The sequence below is a fragment of the Rhagoletis pomonella genome, unplaced genomic scaffold, assembly GCF_013731165.1.
Source record: "Rhagoletis pomonella isolate Grant_MI unplaced genomic scaffold, Rhpom_1.0 Rhpom_scaffold_00007, whole genome shotgun sequence".
Lineage (NCBI taxonomy): Eukaryota > Metazoa > Arthropoda > Insecta > Diptera > Tephritidae > Rhagoletis > Rhagoletis pomonella.
Window position 1 is genome coordinate 34,611,929 of NW_023458561.1, and position 23,809 is coordinate 34,635,737.

General features: G+C 33.8%; 2 protein-coding genes across 3 annotated transcripts in view; one reads left to right on the forward strand and one right to left on the reverse strand.

Moving 5' to 3' along the window:
• Positions 1-23,809, forward strand: part of LOC118742685 (G protein alpha o subunit) — a gene marked incomplete in the record, with an annotated part of 381,368 nt that overhangs the window by 100,228 nt on the left and 257,331 nt on the right.
• On the reverse strand, positions 19,214-23,616 carry LOC118742683 (flotillin-1; the record flags this gene model as incomplete). 2 transcript variants are annotated; one of them, XM_036474937.1, is given in 7 exon segments in its annotated part: positions 19,214-19,342; positions 20,589-20,753; positions 20,817-20,960; positions 21,042-21,512; positions 22,553-22,564; positions 23,125-23,479; positions 23,541-23,616. In XM_036474937.1, coding segments are annotated over 7 exon segments (1,241 nt in total), but the record flags the coding sequence as incomplete, so codon positions are not given.

A 23,809-nucleotide genomic window follows, 5' to 3' on the forward strand; every position in this document is an offset into this window, starting at 1 on the left:
AGTAAGGGTTGCCTATTTCGATCGTCTAACAAATGTTACAATTGCGATTTTTCACAGAAAAATTTAGTTGTAAAACAGCCTAATCCGCTATATAACCCAAAAATATGAAAATTTGAGTTGTGTCAATTTGCAGAAGACCATCAATGTGTGGCCATATGTTTCTAAATACTTAAGTGATAACAAAGTACCCATCTATAAATTTAGTTCCTACAAGAATGTATACCAATATTTAGCACTCACACATAAATTTAATTCCCCTTCTATTCATTTTGCAGGCGGTCAAGAGTACAGTGAAGCTGCTGCGTATATTCAGGCCCAATTCGAAGCGAAAAACAAATCAACCTCGAAAGAAATCTACTGCCACATGACGTGTGCCACAGATACGAACAATATACAGTTCGTTTTCGATGCGGTAACGGATGTGATTATTGCCAACAATTTGAGAGGCTGCGGTCTGTACTAAACCAAAACCCGAAAACCCAGCAAATCCAGTGCAAGCAAACTAAACAAGTACCGCATTGCATTGCAAAGATCATTGTCGGGACGCCATCACCACCGCTCCAACAACAACTACTACTACTTCGGTCACTATTACCGCTGCAAATACCAATACTGCAAAGCTACTATTAATTATTTAAAATGACAACTCATCCAAAAACTAACTGCAGAGCGGAGATTTAAGAATTTTTAGTTTTTAATAATTTGTTTCAAAAAAATATCAGCAAAGCAAGACGCGTTTGTAAGCATTCGAAAATGGCTTTACATTTCGGATGTTTTGGTGACAACCAACACCTAAGTATGAACTTCTGTGTTTAGTTAAAATGTTTGCCATTTTGTTTACAAGATTTTACTAAATATTCAATGAAATTATATTAAACTGCAACAAATTTATGTGATTATAATGCAATGACGACGATGATGGTGAGTGATGGATAGCTGGTTGAATGGTTTGTTAAAGCGTTAATGCCATTAAATTGAAGCCGAAAGCTAAAGCAGCAACTACAGCAGCAGTAGCTATGAGCGGAAGAGCGAAATGTACATTTTAGTCAAGAAAAAATTAAATAAAACAAAAACAAAACGCACACACACACACAACACACAAAGAGAAACACATGCATAAACATACACATACACATACAAAACAAACTTTATTAATAATTAAGCTTATTAAGAAGAAGAAGAAGAAGAAGAAGAAGAAGGAAAAGCAAACAAAAATAACAAACAAACAAACTTTATAATAATATCCAGTAAAAATTTAACACAAAAAAAAATTAATAAAAACAGGCAAATTTAAGTTCATATAGATACGTTGATACAAACATAGATTAAAAAACAGGTCATTGTAATGTAAAATTATTTTTTTCCAAATCACTGTAAAAAAGCCGAATGCTTTAGTATATGTATGTACTATAACTACATTAGCCACAAACTAATGAAGTAAACAAACAAAAATGCAGTGAGAAGTACATATACTTGTAAATCAAAAATTCGATTTAGAGCAAATGCACTACTGGTACTTCTTTCTATTACATAGTAGTGTGTATGTACATATGTACTACTATGAAAACTATAGTAGGCTGCTATTTAAATGATACAAAAACACAAATAAAATGAAAATGAAAACAGTGACCCGGTCATACGTTGCAAAACAAAATCGACATCAAAGTACATAGAAACATTTATACATACATACATATTTAATAACAAATTGATTTCCTTTGCAAGCGAGAATGCTGTTGGCGAACACGCACACTACTACGAGTACATTCATACATTAATACATACATACATACATGTTGAAAAATTAGCACAAACAAGAACGAAACGTACACACAAATACCCAATTCATAACTTTAAATATCTAATAGTAATGCTAAAAAGCACAGCACAAAAACCCATACTATTTGTGTGCAGTCGTACATTTCGATGGTGCTCTGCAATAACGACACAATTCCAAACTCAATAAAGCAAAAATCTCACTACTGTCTCTAATCCTTGCCTAATCCATCATTGTCTATTCCTTACTACTTACTTTAGTAATACTTACTACCTAGTAAGGATTAGACAGGGATTAGAATTGAGCCACTTAACACTAGTAAGTGTGTATTTTTTTTTAAGTTTTGAGTTGTATCGTTTTTGCAGAATACCATCGATTTGCATGTACGTAAGTGGCACAAACAAACTGCTTATAAATACTATTGTTAATATTTATTTTTTTTTTTTTTGGAAACCTAATTTTTGTATATCTTTTTATTTAGCTATTTATATTTAACGATAGGCTGCGCGCAATATTTTTCTTTTTAATTTCAAGGCAAAATTTAATAAAACCAAGCAAAAATGCAAATATTTTTTGAAATAAAATTTTATTTTTTTTTAGAGCTTTAAGAATTTACGTTTATACTTTGTAATTCATTAGTAGTTCAATGCCATTAAAAAAGCGACTCTAAACTGTGGTTATAGATTTCTAAATGAATATTTTTTTTTTCATTGACCAAATTTACGACTTGTCATCTGAGTTGTGAACAGGGCAAATTGAAAGTGTTTAATGTAGTAAACCTTTTTAAGAAAATTTAAAAAAATGTTATGTCTTTTACTTCCGTTTGATCCTCTCATGCACAGTCTGATAAATTTTAAAATTGATTGGTGAAATTGGGGATAAGATTGTTAAAATTTAAAATAACGTAATTTTATTAGGAAATTTTGCCATTTTAAATTTCAGCAGTCTGATAAACTATAAAATTGATTGGTGAAACCTGGGCATCAATTTTCTATTCACATTTTTGGCCACTGTAAAACTTACTACTTTTCGGTTATTTAAAATGAAATTTTAATTGTTGAAAGTTCAACTCAAACTCCCGGAAAGTACGCTCTTCTGCTTGACGGTTTAGCGCACGCTTACCTTCTTTCACAAACTTTTTTTTAACATCATTCATCTATTTAAACAATAGCCACGTCATTTACCGAACTGGCTGTTTTTGTGAATTTAAAATTTTCGTCAAGGAACGAGTAGCTCGCAAAGAGTATGACTGATATAATAAAAACAAAGTTGTAACTTCTTAAAGCTAATAGCCCATTTCCACGAAACGCTTAACTGTTGTTAGGTGCCCAAATAAGTTGAAAGGAATTTAACAAGCGGTGATTTTTCTTAATTTTTTCTTTTTTTCCTTTCGCTTGCTTGTACTTAATATGAGCAATTAGCTCCTTCGAGTTGTAATCTGATTTTTCCAATAGGCATAAACCCCAGTGAGTGGTGTAAATGAACCATAAAATGCTGTTATTTGTTTTCTAGAATTATATTTGCAACAAAACTCCCTAGTCGGGTGAGCCCAACATAATTTCGTTGCGCAGAATCGACTTTCAGTTTTTCATATATCTACAACTTCTTTACATACTACTTTTGTGCATTTTTTTCATATATGTACATACATATGTACGTATGCAAGTGTGAATACGAGTGGTTCCGAGACTGTTGAGTACATTTTTTGACACTCCTTTAAATGCTAAAAGAAGTATTACTTTAATCGAACTTGCATTTTTTAGTCGATAACACATTTGTCGGAAAACTCATCCCCTACTACAATGTTGGATACTTTTCAACAAAATTTCTAAAATTTGCCAATAAATCGTTTTCCATTTTATAAAATAATCTGGATATAAAAATCTCAAAAAAATAAAATCAGCCATGGATAGTATTTATAATGAAAATGTTTAGAAATGTGTATATGTATGCCTGCCTGTAAAGTCTTAACGACTTCGAAAGCCGCAACGTCTGCAAAACCTGGAGCTTCAGCTTTAAGGAGCCTGAGAACATTTCGAATTACGACGAAGCGATTTAATTGAAACTGTTAGTATTTTAAACTGCTATGAATTAAAGTTAATTTTTTTTTTTTTGATTTCTGTGTATTCTTAAAGCACATTTGCTCGGCGCTTTTCTTCTAATTGAAAAGCGATCAGCGGTTTCTAACTTTCAAATTGTCACAATTTGAAACCGCTCGACTCAGTGTAAAACATTTGAAACAAATTGAAATTATTATTACAGAATATTCCGTTTTTTCATGGTTTCTTATATAAGGGCGCACACCAAAAGCCTTTTTTGAAAATAGATCGTCGATAAGGCGATTAGCAACTTCGACTAACCGCTCACCGTCGAGTAGTTTGAAAATCCACCAGCAGAAATTATTCAAGCAGTGGCAGTTTTTAACAAAAATTGTATTCATTTCAATACAAGTTTTGTCGCTAAACATAATTATTTAAACACATATAAAAATAATCTAATGTTTATGGAAAGAAAGTGCGTGCATTTGCAAAAAAACAAAGTTCGCCATATCTCAAAATCGGAAAAGCAGCTTGTCGAAAAATCGAAAATGAGCGATTAGTCGACTAGTTGTTTATGGAACATTAGTTGAAAAAGTCGAAAGCAACCGGCCAGTCGATTAACCGATTAGACGATTAACAAGCGCTCTAGCACAGGCTTTTAAACGACTTCTTCCTCGAAAGCATATTTATAATTTTTTTTTTTGATTTTTTTTTTACTCTTTTTTGTTTGTTAATTTTCCAAATTTTTGTTATTTTTTATTTTACTTTTTGTTATTTCTTTTTCTCATGCTTTTTTTTATTTCATATCGAGCCAATCAAATATATATTATTTTAAAAAATGTCGCTTAAGTCTTTTTGACGGTTAGGGCTCGATATACATAAACATACCCGCACAATACAATGCGAAGTCGTACATACTTACATACATAAATACGAAGAAAGAACAAGCGAAACCGAAATGTAAATGAAAGATTTATACTAAAACAAAAAATATATTTAACCATTAAAATAAATATGTAATAAATGAATAATGTTTATGTATTTAGTAAAATGGCATTTAACACAATTTGTGTGTGTGTGTAATTGTTTATACTATTATTAAAATTTTTTTATTTTTATTATTATATATTGAGTATGATTGTGTGTATTATTATAAATGTAAATGTATTAATGTAATTGTGTATGAGCCAAAAGCTCCAAATAATTGAATTTATTTGATTTTACTTTGTCTTTAGCGAAAAGAAACAGAAATTATTAAATATTATTTTTATTTTAGAATTAAACTTGCATTTTCGCGACGACATTTACATTCTTTTTTTCCTGTTTTATTTAAAAAGTAAGAAAACAACGCAACATCACAAAAATGCCCAGTCATATGTATGTATTAGTAGCTACTAAAAAATAATTTTATTTGCCGATCAAATCTGACAAATACAATGTAATGCCATTTTGAAAACGCAAGAATTTCTGGCGCCAATCCACACACAGTTTTCAATTTCGCTTTCCTTCTTATAACATCCTTGCTTTGCAATCTTAACAGTTACTAGAAGAAATTCTTGTTGCCAAACTCGAATTTGTTTTGATTGCTTTTATTTTCTTAAGAGCTATTTATTATTTTATTTTAAGAATTTATTAATTTTAAATTTCAACTGCTCTCTTGTATATGAATTTACTTTTGCATTTCATTTAAATACTTACCCGCTGATGGAAATGTAAACATGCCACTTTGTTCAAATTCTTTGCAAAAGCTATACACTTAATGTATGTAGTAGTAAATGTAACGGTATTTAATACTGGTCAAATAATACAGCATTGTGTAAGAGCGCCTATCAAGAATTTCCTTGCGTCGGATTTACGTTTCGACCAACACTTTATCTACCTTATCCACTCGAATTTTGTTATCGCACTCGCTTCTCTTTCCTTTTCTCCTAAAATATATATACATACATATAAAATATATAAATTCGATGCTACTGTAGTTAAGTTATTTAAATAAATAAATAAATAAATAAATGTACACTGTACGCACAGATTTACTTACTCTTACGTATATTCACATACTCGTAAGTTGCAATTGTACCAAAAATCAGTTTTAATAAAGTCTAAATAAATATGTATTTAATATTATTTAAGCTCGCATCATGAATTTAAAAACATTAACATTTCTACAAAAAAAAATTTATTTAGGAATTATTTAACTGCGGGTAAAACAAAACACGCACACTGGAATACCCTGAGTAGGGGAAGAAGTTCTTTAACATTTCCATATTTCATTTATAGTGCTTGGAGGGATTTCAATGTTTTTGAAATATTGTGGCTTCTTTTTGGAAAATGATTCCAGCTAACTTGGGTAATTTTTTTTATTTATTTCTAATTTAATAGTTCATTTCCACTAAGACTTAACTGCAGTTAATGCCTATTGGAAAAGGGAGATTACAAATCGAAGGCGGTAATAGCTCATATTAAGTACAAGCAATCGAAATCAAGAAAGCAAATGTAAGAAGTAAACTTTGCCGTTCACCCCATATTAACGCATTTGAATTTACCTGAACTCTTAACTGCAGTTAAGCTCTTGGTGGAAATGGCTATTAGTATATTTTCTAAAAAACATCAACACCCAAATTCATAAAAAATAAAGAAGGCTTTAACTGCTTTATAAATCGAGAATTTGTATGAAAATTTCACTGTATAGAGCTCTTTAAATCTATTTTATTTTTTTTTATGAATAAGGCCATATAAGATTTCACATTGCCCGCTTCTTATTGTTTGTTCAAAGCAGACAATAAAAGAGGTAGAATTTTTGAATAGAAAAGAAGTAGCCAATAGAATTATTTATATTTGGAAGCAGGTGTATCCTTCAATAAACTATAGGTGGGTTTCGTCCGAAAACAAATCCGCCCGAAATTTTTTCATTCGGAAATAGTAAAATTTTGTTGTCATTTCAATGCCTAGTGAAAAGTGGAAATACGGCATTAGCAAGGCGAATCCATATAAGGTGGTAGAGGTAGTACAAAACAAAAACAAAAAATTAAATGTATTTTGCTTTCGGTACACAAATGTCAAAATTCAGCTATTCTTCGCTCAAGGAAGAAGCCGGAAAGAAAATTTTAACGCTCTCACTTGCCCTCTCATAAGAAATCTTGACACAGGTGTACAAAATCAGATGATCCAGCAACACCGCCTTATATAAATTCGCCTAGAGCATAAGTGTCCATACACAACAAGAAGTGTTGCCAGGTTGACCTTTTTAACGTTATTTGGATTTTTTTTTTTAATGTTATTTATCAAAAAAATGTTTGCTACTTTTATAATATTGCAAAAATTACTGACAAGTACTCTTATTTTAATCGTATTACCAATATTTTTTTTTTGTTAATTATTCAAAATTTCCGCTTTTCTGTGACAGTTTAGAGCAGCTGATTAAGGCTATGCATGCGTATTCTGACGAACTTTTTTTCTGACGATTTCTTCGGAACGAAAAAAAAAAATACGAAACAAACAAATACGTGTTTTTCGTTGAGACGAAATCATCAGAACAAAAGTTCGCCAGAATACGCATGAATAGTAAACGTAGCCTAAGCCAGACCTCATGCTTTTTGGTTTAAGAAAATATTTTTAAAACTGATGAAGAGACGTGTGCGTACAAGATTTAAAGGCGAACAAGCCAGCAAAAATCGGAGTGTAGAACAACAGATAAGCTGAATGCTATGCTGATTGCTGATTTTTTCGATACTCACGGTCTTTTTTCATTAGGTGTTATAACCAAATAGACAGGACTTATACAGAAAAAGACTCATAAGGGCTATGCTATACTGGGTGCAACCTCGTAAGCAATCAAAATAAATTTAAACTTTTTAATGAAAAGTTACCTTTTTTGACAGAGTGATTTAGTTAGCTAAATGGCGATTTTTGGGGGTAAATGACGTTTTTTGCAGACAGACAACGTATGTATTAGGGACGTTACGAACAATTGCATTCGCATCATTTAATAATATTTTTGAATTGGCTCTAAGTCAGCCTAACCACTGCAATCAGCTGTTGCATAACACATATAAGTAAGTAAAATTAAATAAATTTTCTGTTACAAATTATTTTTATGTTAAAAAACATGTTGACAGACTTACAAAACTAAGCTGAAAAGGACACAGTTTATCACAGTTGATAAAATTACCGAGTACTAACTAGCATTTCACCAGTGGATGTGAAGACCCCCCACCTTATAGGTATAACACTGGTTCAACGTTCTTATAAATAATTTTTTAAATTCCTATTGAGTTTTTAATCAGCCTCATTTGGTGTATCGTATCGAGTGCAAGTTGAGTGGTATCAAAAATCGGATGGCATTGGCTAAAATTTCGACTCGACGGAAAAAATTGACAGCACTGGATAGTTTTCGACGATTTTCTTCGATTACTGTTTTCTGAACGACAGTAGACAATGCCAATGTTGTCGAGTCGCACGATTTACTCTAATTTACGACTCACGCTATGTGGTTGAATATACTTCCTAAACATTTGCATTCGTATTCGCGAATGTAAAAATATATAACATTCGTAACATTTGTACTAGTGTTAAAGCAGCGAAAATTTTTTATAAACGTTGTGGGGCTCAAAACAAAGCTCTTTTAACCCACTTTGAAAAAGAAGGAGGTTATCAGTTCGTCGGAATATTTTTCTCATGTATTTTAGCGAATACCTTTGGCCCCAGTTTCGATAATTCTTTTTTTTTTATCGGAAAGGTGGCACCTCCGAATGTTTCGATAATTCGATTCGCTCTGCAATCATAAGTTCGGAATATCGAGTTATCGACTAAAACTTTCAAAATAAAATTAATATTTAAGAAAAATTTTTAACAGTGGAACTAAAAAAAAAATATTCCGCGATTCAAAAAACAAAACTGATTGATTATTTTTCTACGTTCGCAGTCGGAACTTAAATAGTTCGAGTTTTTCTTCCTTGAGAGTGCCGTGAAGCAAGCCTGAGGTTTTCAATTTGAATTTTTTTGTTCTATTTCAGATTTACAATTACAAAATTTTTACCTCATGTTCACCACAGGGAAATCGCGTTGAAAGCTATATGACAAGTATATCATAAGCACATTGAAAAGCCCCGCTTTGCCGTTCGAGATTAGAAAAATAAAACTCGCGAGCTATAGATCAGAAGCTCACGAGTTATTAATCGAAAACTTGCAAATTATAAGTGAAAAACGTTCGACTTATTATGTTGCGTAATTTTCGAACAAAGTTTTAATAGTAAGAGGCTTAATTTTTTTATTAGAATTTCCTGTTAGTTTTCAGGCTTATTTTGGAATATTAACTTTTATATCCGTTTCAAGTGAAAGAAGCTGGATCATTTTGCTAAACTTAAAAAGTTTGCAATTTATTTACAGAGAATTGGGTTTTCACTTTTTAACTATTAATTTTATCCTACTTCCAATATTGTGCAATAAAAACTACATTTTCGTGGTTTTATTTAAAATAACAGAAAACATTCCGGTTTTATATTTAACATTCGTTTTAGGTATATACAGACACTCTGTACAAGTTAGATACAATGCAAATGCAAATTAGTAAGATTTGGTTTGTTTTTTTTTTTGGGTTATATTGTGTAATTTAAAGTTAAAAGGCGTAAATAAAAACGCACAAAAGTAGTCAAATTTGCATGGTAAATTAAGAAGAACGTCATTTCTTGTCACAAGGCTACGGTATCAAGCAATACACATACAATTGCTCTCACCGGCCCTATCATAAAATGCAACGTGAAAAATACATAACAGGCTCTTCAAAAAAAATAAAAATGCAAAAAAACTCAAGGAAAATACAATCGCAAACACAACCACAAACCACATTCGTAGTTTTGAGCTGCTGCACACGAGAACTGTGCCACCGCTTGCCATGTCGTATACGCAGTGTGCAATGCATACAGCCAACCGTTTTGTGCGTTCATCATACGACATGGCACCCCCAATAAATATTGTACTACATACACACCAACACTCGTGGCTGTTTTTATGCCAAATCGCCACGCACACAAATGGTTACCAGAAAATTTAATTACCAAATTAGATTTTTACTTAACATTCAACATTGTTACATAGCGAACAAGCGAAACATACGTTTATATGTGCGTGAGAATCAAAGACCTGGCTGGAGAAGAGAAAAAGCAAGCAACAAAAAAAAAACACTTAACTGTAATTAACATAACACTCAAATCTTTTACAAATGACAAGACAGATTAAAATAATTTAATAAAAGCTGGAAAAAATAAAAATTATTAAAGGTAAATAAATAATAACACAATTGAAAAATGTATGAAAATTGATAGCATTAATAAAGAAAATTAAAAAAAGCAACAAATATAAAATGAAAACTTACAAAAAAAAAATACATAAATAAAAAACAAAAAACCTTTATTTAAAAATAAAATGATTAAAAAATTAAAACGGATTTGCATTGAAGAAAAAAAAAACAAACAAAGAAAAATATTTAAAAAGAAATTTACATTTTATAGGTAGACAAACTATAGATGTTGAATCTGATTTGTAGCCTAAAATAATTCGCTTTCGTTGTTAACAACATACAAACACATGGTCATAGACGCATAAGTTCATATGCACACACACGCATACATAGATACATGTGCATAAATGCACAAAAGCATAAAGCAGACAAACTTACACACGAAGCACATGTGCCTTCATGTGTATGTAAGCAGCAATTAACCTTAACTTATGCATTTTGTGAAAAAAAAAATTAAAATTAAATTTTACTATTTTGTGCAGCGAAGAAAAAATCGGAGATTAAAAAGTAACATTAAAAATTGTTTCTAAAATTGTCGATAACTAGCAGCAGAATGCTTTCGGTTTACTGGGGAGTGAGGGCTAGATTAGAGAAGTTGGAAATTTTAGAGATGTTATGGAGTAATTAAAATGTAGGTCCTTTTTTTAAATAACATAGCTTTGTTGTTTTTGCTTTTTTTAATTATTTTATTTTACTAAATATTAGAGGACATATTTGAGCTTAATATCGGATCATTCAATTGATAAGCAACCGCCTTTAGCTTTGGCATTGAGTCCAAGCCTCTTCCAGCATGCATTGCAAGCTGTGCGAACGATATCCTCATCTATTCCTTTCTCGTGTCAGCGTTTCTCACCAAACGAATTCTTAATTTGCCATTATCTAGAGGACCCAAATCCGGCGATGATGACGACCACTTTTCGTGCCTACCAATTTCGCGTGTATCTGGCTTTATGAGACGGTGCCGAGTCCTGCTGAAATGTCCAGGGCATCCGGACCAAACTGTTTGCATGTCCATGATAGCGTCTTCCGCCTTACAGGTTGCTGCTCATTAAAAGAAAAAGAAGCGGAAAACAGCCTTTTTGAGTGACTGCGGCACACACCATAATTGGCTCGGCACTTTGGCGTTCAGTGCCTTTAAATTTGTTAGAATGGTCGCGTCAACGTGCTTTTAACAAATGCCAATAATTTTCCTTGTTCACGAACTGCCCCACATAAAATTTTTTCTCTCCACAACAAAAAAAAAAAAAAAAAGTTTGATCGTACAAGCGAAACCTGAGACGTGTCTTTTTTTTTGCAAGGATATGCTTTAGGCTTCTTTTTTGCTATATGTTTTGTTTTCTTCTAAAACTTTGAAAGCTAAAAAAAAATAAAATACGGCATCTATCGATACGAAAAGCCGCCGAGAGCGAACTTCACATTTCGCTTTGACTGTATTCAATTTCATATGCTTGCGTGTATTTTAAATTTGACAGCGTGAATTTCGCTGTGGTGAGTTCGTCGTTCGCCGGTATTGTGTTTCAGCCATAAATGAGGGAGCTGAAATCGAGAAGCGTCAAATACTATCGTTCGAACTCAATAACAAGCTTAAAATGCTTTTAGCGCCTCCTAGGCTTTGAGCACGCTATTTAGCTAAATTTTTTATATTCGGCGTAAGCATCGAAAGCCACAGCTGTTGAAAAACTTAATTCCTTACTTAGTTCCTACCTTAAGGCGCCTGTCACACCATCAATACGGATCGCGATCGATCCTGGATCGTGCCGTGTAGCATTACGAAATTTTCTAAATATTTTGAAATCCATCTATATGGATCACGATCCAAATATTGCGATCCGTATTGATGGTGTGACAGGCGCCTAAGGTTTGACGTTTCTCATTCATTCGGTCATTCGGTTACTGCTGTTTCCTAAGTCCACATTTAATGTGCTCAGCTAGTTATTATAAATTGCGAGTATTTTTTTAAGCTTAATTGTTGGAACTCGCCAAAAAGGTGCTGCCATTACTTTCAATTTTGGCACCCAAATACTTTTTATACATACATATGTACATACGCACACATGAAGGCAAACACGTGCAAGCATACATACATACATACATACATACATACATATACACGAATGTACATAAACTTATGTATATACCATTTATGTATATTTAATAGTTTAGTTACATGAAAATTATAAGGTAAACAAAAAAATTAAACATGCAAACCTATGTACTTATTAGCCATCATTGCATTTGCTTACATATGGACATACGAAAAAAACCGAAAACAAAAACAAAAGATATTGTAATATACATACATGCATACTCACATACATACAAAGAATAAAAATTAAATGCATATTTTTACTAAGTAATTAAATTAAATTAAATCTTTTTTGACATATGCGCTCTATTTCTCTACTACTAAGTACCAAAGAAAGCTAGAAAAAAGAAAGGAAAATAAATAAGAACTAAAACATAATAAATGATACTTTTAAATCAAATAAATTTTTTGGTAAAAAAGTTAAACAGCAGATTAAACAACAGTTTGCATAAGCTAATTTTATTTTTTAGTTTCCTGTAACATTACTGATATTTCCACAGCAAACGGCGCAGAAAACATTGAATGAACTAGCATCTAATTACACAGTTCAACAAAATTTGGACGAGTTTGTTCTCGAAAACAGTACCAACCTCATTTTATAAACATTCTGATGCTGATTTTAGGTCCATTTACAAAATTTCCCTTGCAAAAATTACAAAATTTTTCGAGAGAAAATTGTAGTTTGATTCGGTGCGCCAACGCTAGAAACGGGGCCCTGAATAATCAAAATGATTTTCTAGACGCTCTTCTAGGCCTAGAGGAGGAATCTAAAGGATAGGAAAAAATTGGTGAGCATAGGACATCGCTACTCCTCTGCAAGTTTACCTGACTCTTTTTTGGGGGCAAGAGCATACTTGTATATGTATACAGTTTGCACATCCGACACAAAAATGCACCATATCAATCAAAATGTTCTATGCTACAATCGTCCATCAAAATACAAGATGTACCCAAAGGGTCTGTCGTCCGTGATAGAAATTTATGTATGACCATATGTCGTCACCATGGATTGTGTCCTGTAATGAGTCCAATTAAGGCTCGTAACTCTCTCCTTGTCTATCTGAGATAGAATTTCGCCACATTAATTTAAGCTCGTTCCATTTTCAAACGGAGTTCAGTCTCAATTCACATTCCTGCCCTGTTGTTCAAGAGGTACGAATGGTTTCCAAAGCCTTTATAGCAGCTTGGCCGTCACTGCGGACCATGATTTAAAGCGCACACAAATTAGCCGGTGTTATCAACCCCTAACTCATCATGGAGGATTGAAAAATCGTGATCCCAAATGCTTAAGATGCGTTATCTGGAGAGCTGAGTATTGTCATAAGAAGTGGTGATTCCATACTCTTCATCCTCATTCCGACAACTTCTTCGGGGAGAGCTTGTTGGTAAACGCTGTGGAGAATTGGTACTATAGCATATTTCCCTGTGATAACACCAGTAACAGCCCTTTCTGCATATTGGTTTAGTGTCAATGGTTCCTCAGTACGACTCTGACATTAGTCTCGGCCACTAGGATTTTGAGATCTCAGAGTCGTCCCGATTGATCCATAGGCCGTTAGTTACGGCTGTGCTGTATTCTTCAATCCCTCTTAGCAGAAAATAGATCGGTGGTAGCAGAAGGTTATCCGCTTCGCTAATTTGTATTTCCGAGCCCAGGAACTCAGCAGAGGGGGCGTTTGACGTGACTCAGTAAAGCCAGCGTTGCACGACATTTCCGAACTGTTTCAACTTTACCACCCGGAAGTTTTCAATGCCGCCCGGCTGTCAACGAATATAGTGACGTTCCCTGGCAGAGACTTACTATCCCGTATGAGACAAACGACGAAGACACTGCAGTTATCAGTCAGGCGATATGACAAACACATACGCATACACTCATGCAACTTACATAACACATACATACATACATAATTACAGCTGGATACATATTTTTTCAAAAACTACACTCATACTAAAGGCAAATGAAAGCAAACTAAACCTAGCAGTCAGACTTATAAATTATACATAAATATCAACAAAAGGCAAAAACCAACAAAAAATACAAACCCAATTGTAAAAAAAAATTTATTTATTATTACATATTAATAAAAAAGATGAATTCAAAAATTATACAGTAATATTAAAGCAGTACATAAGCAACAAACAATTAATTATGAAATAAACAAAAGAAATGTAATCGATACTTTTTTGGCATTACTTGCTAATAAATTAAATTTAAAATTTAAAATTTAAAATAACAAAAAACGATTAATTAAGGAAACTGGAGAACTTGTAATAAAACAACACAAGAAAACATAAATAAACAGCCATAAAAGTCACATTTCAAAGCCATACTTACACGAATACACAAAATACAAAAAAAAATAAATATGAGAGAAAAATATGAAGAACAAGTAAAAAGAGGAGAAAAAAAACTAAACATGTTTGTATGTAAAAGAAAAAAACCAAAAACAAAAAACACAGTGTTAGAGCATCTTGAATTATATATAATAAATAAAAAATAACAAAAAAATATGGCGGTGTTTCCTTTAGTAAACTTGTTGCTCCTTTTTCATTTTGATTGCCGCTGTAAGCCCCATGCGATTATAACCGACTCCAATCGAGCACGCCAGTCATTTTTGTTCAGTGCCGATTTGAATTGCCAAGTGGGGTATAGTCTTTGGCTCTGGGTATGCACGGCTATAGTCAATCCCGACTCTTGCGTCCTCGTTCGCGCACTCTTGACAACGTGAACAACCCATGTGCAAGATGCGGTAATCAATCCGATTGGAGCCTTGGCTCACGGGAGAGAGAGGGTCTGTTCACCAGTAGGTGCGGCTGCAAGCGGGTATCGATCTTGGAGCAAGCGGTTCGCTATATAAACATACATTCGTTAAGAAACCACCACTCTCCCAGCAAGAGCGCTGGATTTGGGACCTGCCCCTTAAAAACCACCTCTAGTTAAGAACTAACAGAAAGCCTTGGATGAGACTACCCTACGACAAACGTTTAAAGTACAACGATGTGATCGTGCTTGACGACTTCAATGCCACCGTCGAAAAACTCAACCACCACGACAAAACGTCCTATAATGGACTGAGGCTGATCAACTTCACCGGAGCCCGCAACATATTAATATGCAGTACTAGGTTCAAACATGAAAAGATCCATCAAGCTACGTGGCTGTCTCCAGATCGAAAAGCGAGAAACCAAATCTATAATTTTGTGAGAGACAGTAGACGATTATTCGCCACTCGACTCACACACCTGCTCTGTGAAAGCACTCTTCAACAAACCGACATATGCAAGCAGTGGAACCATATCTCCCATTTATTTAGTATCGCCGCCGAAAAAGTAGCCGGATTTGAGCGACCGATGCCCAGAAAGTACTTAAATTATGGAGGAAACACTTTTCCACCCTACTGAATGGTATCAGCACGGAAAGTGGCGGAGAAGGCGAAGCCGAGCACCCATCCATCGCCAGACTATGACGAGGTACGAATAGCAATTACGTTTCTGAAAAATAACAAAGCTGCTGGAGCTATCAATTGAGCTATTCAAGTACGGAGGAGGGCATTATTCGATAGCCAGCGAAGATCGAAAATCGAATGCAGCTTATAATAAGGGCCTAAGTGTGCTTTGCCCGCGCCAACTACCGCGAGATCAGCCTAGGCCATCTAAGCATAGGTTACAAGGTCTTATCGAGTGTATTGTATAAAAGACTGAAGCCCACCGTCAACGAACGGATTGAACCTTATCGGTATGGCTTTAAACCAGGCGAATCCACTATAGACCATTTGTCTATTCACAGTCGCTTTCGGCAGCACGAGAAGCAGTTGTATTTATGCCACGATGTTTGAATTTGGTATCCCCGCGAAACTAATATGGCTATGTAAAAGGACGTCGAGCAATACCACAGAATTGGAAAAGACCTCTCAGAGACGGGATTTGAGACAGGGCGACAGAGCTGCAGAAATGAACCGCTCAGGAACATTTTACTACAAGAGCGTGCAATTGCTGGGGTGTTGACAAACACCGCGAAGTCTGTTCTGCCTTTTTCCAAGTTGGATAAGGAAGCAAAGCAAATGGGTCTGGTGGTAAACAAGGACAAGACCAAGTAACTCCTCCTATCAAACAAACAGTCAGTGCATTCGCGCCTTGGCACCCACGTCATTGCTAGCAGTTATAATTTAGAGAAAGTAGATAATCTCTTTTCTTTGGGAATCAGCATTAAAACCGATAATAATGTCTGCATGGAAATCCAACGAGTAGACAATTCAGAAGTAAAATCCTCTCTCGACGTACGAAAACCACGCTCTAAATGTCACTCATCATGCCTGTGCTGGTGTATGGCGCGGAGGCATGGACAATGAAAACATCTGTTGAAGCGGCTCTTTGAGTATTCGAGATAAAGATTTTACGAGCCTTTACGCGCTGGCGACAGCGTGTACCGCAGACGATGCAACAATGAGCTGTATGAGCTTTACAACGACATGGGCATAGTGCAGCGAATTAAAATACAGCGGCTCCGCTGGCGTAGCATTGTCGTTCGAATGGACACCGACGCTCCAGCTCTGAGTGGGTCGTGATGGCAGGAACAGAGGAAGACAAAGTGGAGAAGGACCTGGCTTCACTTGGCATTTCCGATTGGCGTCAGTTGGCACAGACGACAAACGACTGGCGTGCTGTGTTGAGCTCGCCCAAAATCACTTAGGCGGTTAAAGCGCCAAAGAAGAAGAATAATAAAATTTGGTGCTTACGCATTGTTAAGTGTTAAGCCGAGCTTCTCCTACAATTTGATGTGTCCTAATGTTGTTATACAATAGATTTTATGAGAATATTTGTTATGGCGGAAATACACTCGGAGATTTAACATTGCCTGCAGAGAGGCGACCGTTGTTAGAAGAAACAGTTTTCTAATTTGACCCCTTTCAGACACGTCAAGTCTTGCTTTCAAGTCTGCTCGTTTCGTAGGCGAATGAGGTGATATGAGAGGGGGAATCGTTCCCACGACAGTCGGGTCTACGTAACCGGAACGACCCAGATTTATATCTGGCCAAGGACTGTCACTCCAGCAACACTCCCCAAATAGTCTTTGGGGAGTTTGTATGCTGTTACAACAACAACAATAAGAGAGGGGAAGACTTGACGTGTCTGAAAGGGGTCATTACTGGCTAACCAGAAAGGTGGGGATGTGGTATGTAGCATGAGCTGTCAAAAATTAAAATATTCTAAGTGCTCTAGACTGCCCACAATGTGTAGCTATGGTTGTGGTGTATTATTGCTGATGTAGCTAGCGAAATAGCTTGTCGCTGAGGTACTACATTCTGGTTAGCCAGTTAGATGCTGCTCGCACCAGGGATCGACTCCAGGTCCTACGGAGTGGTAGTACGCACCTCTAATCACTTAGCCACAGCAACGATTAAATACAATATACAGATGTTTGATATGGATAAATGAAACTTCGTAGTTGGAAAAGATTTTTATTGAGTTACAAAAATTTTAATATTGACACACACATTGGTAATATAATTTACACAACAGACACAAGCTGCGATATAAAATTGAAAATAAAAAATAATAATTCGTGTTAATAGATAAATGCACATTCTTTAAAAAAATTTAATTTCGTAAATATTTTCGTCGTTTGCAACTCCAACTGCAAAGAGTGACACGAAATGTGCAAAGCAAGTTTTTTCTTTATTTTTAAAGGCTCAAATAAAATTAAATAACACATTTTTCGCACATTTTAACTGGATAAGTGGTTTTACCCACGGCTTTGGTTAATATTTTATCGTTTTTTGTGTGCTTTATTAAAATAAACATTGTGACAAAAAGCTAGACATGGCCGTGAAGGTAAATTTTAGTACATTTTTCAGTTTCCAAAAAAGTACAAATTTTTTATTTATTCGATAAATAAATAAAACCAAAAAACAACAGATAGTTTAATTTCAATATATATATGTATATATGTGCATATCGTATGGAAAAAAAATTTCAACATACATGTTTTGGCGAAAACTTCTTTTCATACATCTTTTGAACTTTTTGATTTGTTCGATAAATAAATAAAACCAAGAAACAGTAGATAGTTTAATTTCAGTATACAAAATATGTATATATGTGCATATCGTATGGAAAAAAAATTTCAACATACATGTTTTGGTGAAAACTTCTTTTGATACATCTTTTGAACTTTTTGAAAAATAATGCACTATAACTTCACTTCCACAGAACACATTTAAGACATTTAGCTTCGTGTTTGATATATGTATGTATGTTAAACTTTTGAATATATGTATTTATAATGCTTATATGTAAATGTATGTATGCACACATAAACTTTATTTACACAACCCTTCAATATTTAATTCATGTTTTGCAGATTAAATGAGTTGCTTTTATGACAAAATTTTGCTTAATCTGAACTTATATACATACATATGTATCTGTTTAATTTAAGATAATTTAAAGTTTCCATAAATTCAACAGGCTAAATAGTTTTGCTAATCTGCCTTGTAGTTCTTGAAATAAAAATTCACTTACAATCAATTTTATTTGCAGCGAAAAAAATGCTCGCGTTGGTGAATATGTGCGAATGCATTTGTGTTTTGTTGCTACTTAAGAAAGTACAAAATACAAGTGTGTGCTTTACACGCCTTCATATATGGAGTATATTTTGAAAATTGTAAATGTTATAGTATATATACACAAAAAATGTATGCAAATCACGAAGTAGTACAGTTGCTATAGTTTCAAGCATATTTCTTTATATTTTTTGTTACTTGAATTTCGTTTATTTCTTTATTATTATTTATAATCTTCAAGAATTTGTGTTTAAGATTAGCGTCACCACTTTACTATATTTTATTAAATGCCAAATTCTTCAATTCCACATTCTAGTAGAGTATTCAAAAAAGGTCCTTGGGCTTATTGAATGTGTTAATTTCAAGGTCTATCTAAGCTTTTTGAAAATCGTTTTTTCTAAATTTATCGTTGTTATATTCCGATTGTTCTTTTGTCGCATTTTTTTAAATTTTTGGTTTAAGAATTTTGACACCTTTACCTTTTTATGCAGTTCGTGTGGGTTTTCATACATTATTGTTGTTGTTGTTTTGTAGAAGCATAGTGTTTTTTTTTTTAATTTAGCCAGCATGCACAGACTGAAATGAACAAAAAAGAACGTGTAAATAGCAAATTAAATTGATTTGTGTTTAATTGTGCTTAGAAATTTTAAGACACACATAATTTTTTAAAATTTTACCATTTTTTACTTCCGAGTTTTTATATGATTGTAAAACTTTTTATTATAGATAAATTTTAAACTTGCCAAATTTATATATATTGTAGGTTTTACCGTTTTTTTTATCATTTTCAATAAGAACTCGGCAAATTATTTTAATTTTTGGTTTCTAAAATTGTGCATCCAAGGCGAATTAATATAAGGTGATAGCAGAAGTCCAAAAACAAAAATTTGCATTAGTTTGCTTTTTGCTTTGTCAAAATCTGTAAGTGTGTGTGGAAATTCAAACAAATTTTTTCAATTTGACATTCGAAGCCGTGGGACGAAACACATTCCCAAAATCAGCTGATCTACCACCACCATCTTATATAAATTTGCGTTGACAAAGATGTGTATTTATTAGGGTGGTCCAAAAATACATGAGAAAAAGTAAAGTTGGAATTTTTATGCTCTCACCCCCTAGGATTGTTCTATACCGAGTAAAAGTATACCCCTGTTTTTTTATTTTGAAATCAAAAAATATTTAGCGGTCGCTCAAAGCGCTCAAAGTTTTCCATGTATTTTATATGGGGAAAAAACAACTTTTCGTAGAAATGGTATAGAGTTCTTAAAAATCAATATTTTTTGATCAGACAATTGGGTATTGTTATTGAAAGTCTCCTGCAGAGAACCAGAGCTTTCTGATAGAAAAATATTCATTTTCAAGAATTCTATATCATTTCTACGAAAAGTTTTTTTTTTATATAAAGATACTTGGAAGACTTTGAGCGCTTTGAGCGACCTCTATATATTTTTTAATCTCAAAATCAAAAAATAGGGGTCTACTTTTTTACGATATAGTACAATCCTAGGGGGTGGTGGCATTACAATCCCGACTTTACAGTTTTTGGACCGACCTAGGAATTATTCATGGTGTTGCTGGGATAGAAAATAGAAAATCAAAAACTTTTGTTTACTTTTAAATCAAACTAGCAATAGTATTAGATGTGTCAGTATTGCGACAAGCTCTAGAAATGCATCGTTGCTTTAATAACATAGCAATTAAGTCTTTTGATTCCACGTAGCGTTTTGAAAATAAATACTACCATTATCTGCTTTTTCTCTTTACTACTGCCCTACGCCTTTCATTGTTTGCTCTTTTAAATAAATTCAGAATTTGGACGTACCCGGGCAATGTCGACCCCAGTAATGTTCTTAACCAATTCTGGCACTTTGTTGACGATCTGCAATACTTCACCAGTCAATTTGGCAGCGCCGATCTCACCCTGTCCACTGGAAACCATGGTAATCTTCTTAGCTTGCGATAATGGCGCGGCAACCTCGGCGGCAATCTATTATATTACAGTAAATTACCGGTAAATATTACACACGTTACAACAACAAATGTGAATCACCTTAGGCAAAGTTTCCAATAACATTTCAACCATGGCTGCTTCACGGTACTCACGCCAAGCTTCGGCCTTTTGTGCCATTTGTACAGCTTCAGCTTTAGCCTTTGCTTCGATGGCAAATGCTTCAGCTTCACCACGAATTTTAATCTAAAAAGAAATCATAAAGTTAAAAAAACAAATACTATTTTAACCGAAAACTGCCAACATGCATTTAACTACATAGCATACCGATTCAGCTTCTGCTTCTGCTTCCATAACGACGCGCATTTTATTTGCTTCAGCTATTTTTTCCAAACGGAATTTCTCAGCTTCAGCTGGTCGACGTACAGTAGCCTCTAACTCCTTCTCGCGACGCTGTATTTCCTGCTCTTGTACGGCGATTTCCTGAGTACGTTCAATTACTTTCACTTGCATTTGTTCCTCCTTGATACGTTGTTTGGTTTTTGCCGCCTGCAGCTCATAAGCCATTTCCGCTTCGGCTTTCTTCGTTTGCACCTCCACATCGTAGGCGGCTTTCTTCAATTCGAAATCACGTTGTGCCTTGGCGATTTCGGTGTCGTTGAGAAAACGCGAAGCCATACGTTGCTCCTCAGCGATGGCCTCTTTAATTTGTGCATCACAACGCGCCTCAGCTTCACCGATGCGAGCATCGCGTTTAACCTCAGCAGTGCGAGCCATGCCCAAAGATCTAAGATATCCCTGAAACATATTAAGATATAACACATATGAATTTATTAGTAGCTTCATTAGCTAATAACAATAAGTGTTATTGTGGATGTAATCAAGGCAAGGATGTAACAAAGTATGCGGGGTCACAAAAGGTAAATATACACTTTTACGTATTTACAAGGATGCATTGTTTGATTGAGAGTTAGTTAAGTATACATTTTTAAAACATCTTGCAAGTGTTTTTTTTCCACATGTTCAGTACTTCAAATAACGGATAATCACGTATCAATATAACAATGAAAACGTAGAACATGTATTAGCTCTGATCCAGTACTCCATGAACTTACAGGATTTTACACGAACTTGCAGGAAGTTACAGGAAAATTGTTCCCGTACTCCAAAATCCTCCAAAATCCTGTAAATGAGAGCGACTTTTGGAGAGTTGTGTAGAGAATGAAGTTGCAAGATTTTACCCGAACTTTTTCTTCTGGTAAAATCATGAAAAGTGTCAAGCAATCACTGGTTGACGTTTTTACAGGAAAAATTGATTTTTTGTTCCCGTACTTTTTGTTGTTACTCACTTTTTACTCTCACTTCAGACAGTAATTTTGCTGTTTGACAGTTTTACAGGATTTTTCACGAAAAGTATTGGATCAGAGCTATTATCATGTAATTTTAATGGTCAATGAAAAACTTTTAAAATACAATTCCAGAACAAAGTCAGTGCAAATTACTTAATTGTAAATAGTTCTGATGTGGATTTAGATTTTCATTTTCAGTTATAAATTCTTAACAATTAATTGTTTAAAAATGCGAAGGCATTAAAAGTCAAAATTTTGTTACACATACAACATACATGCATACATATTTATATACATATATATACATTGCATACATACATATATATGAATGTATATATACATTGCATGTACACAATAAGTGTAAAAATCTGTACATATGTATATACATTAGTATTTTTGTATTATTTTTTTAAGTTTTTTTTTTCATGTATGAACATGAATACAAAACTATGCTAATACATTTTTTATAGTTTTACATATTAAACGTACCTTTGAATCACCCTTCATCACAAATAACGTAATTTGTAAAAACCACATTAAGTACGCATTCACCATTCCGAAAAAAGAAGAGATTATTTAGAGCTGAAAGTCATTCAAACTAACTACTCACAAATAATTTCAATCATGAAAGTGAAAGGAAATTTTTGCTGATTGAATTAATAATTTACATAAAATATACTTATGCAAAAAAATAGCAACTTACTTAGAAATTAAAATGATTAAAAAATGACGTTAAAATAAAAAAAATGACATTAAAATAAACAAAATAAAATAGAACAAAACTAAGAAAAGCAACTTAAAAGAAAAGAAGGAAAATATACGCAAATTATAAAGTTAAGTAAATAGGTTTAAACATTTGCATATAAAATTGAAAAAAGTGCGATTAGTACAAACGATATGAGTATGTATGAATATACTACAGTTGCTGATATTTGATTTCGAAAAAAAAAAACAAAAGGATGCGGAAATAAATATTATTTAGTTTCGAGTAAATTTTTATCTAGTAAATGTTAATGTACATATGTTACCTAATGCTATTAAGTACATATTTAAAAACTCACTTCTTCATCACGGAGATCTTTAATGGTGTACGAGACAACGGTTATGCCCATGTTGGCCAAGTCGGACGAAGCCACTTCGAATACTTGTTTACTGAATTTTTTGCGATCTTTATAAATCTCCTCAACCGTCATGGAGCCCATAATGGCACGCTGATGTCCTTCTAGCGTAACCAATGCGATATGCTGTATTTCAGATTCGCCTTTACCGAGAAATTGTTCGCATGCGGTCAATAACATATCTTCATTTTGACCCTGAATCTTTACTTGTGCAATGCCAGTTACCGAAATGGGAACGCCCTGACTAGTATAAACACAGGGACTCTCCACTTGCAAAGTCATAGTGTTAAGGGAAATTCTATGAAGAAGATATTATTTAAAATATTGTTGAACTTCGGAGTTGAAAACCAAAAACTTACCTTTGTACGCGCTGTATGGTAGGCCATACAAAAGCTCGACCGCCAGGCACCAACAGTGGCTTCATATGGCAGCATCCTGTGCGGAAGATATGAATGTATGTGAGTACGTAAATACATATAGGTATAATTGTTATAATTTAAATTAGTTATGTAAATATTTTAATACACACATCGATAAAAATATACGTAGGCACATGTAAATATTTAATATACATAAATCGTAGTTTAAAGTACAAAACCGCGTATCGTCATTCTGCAAAGCCGCGTAA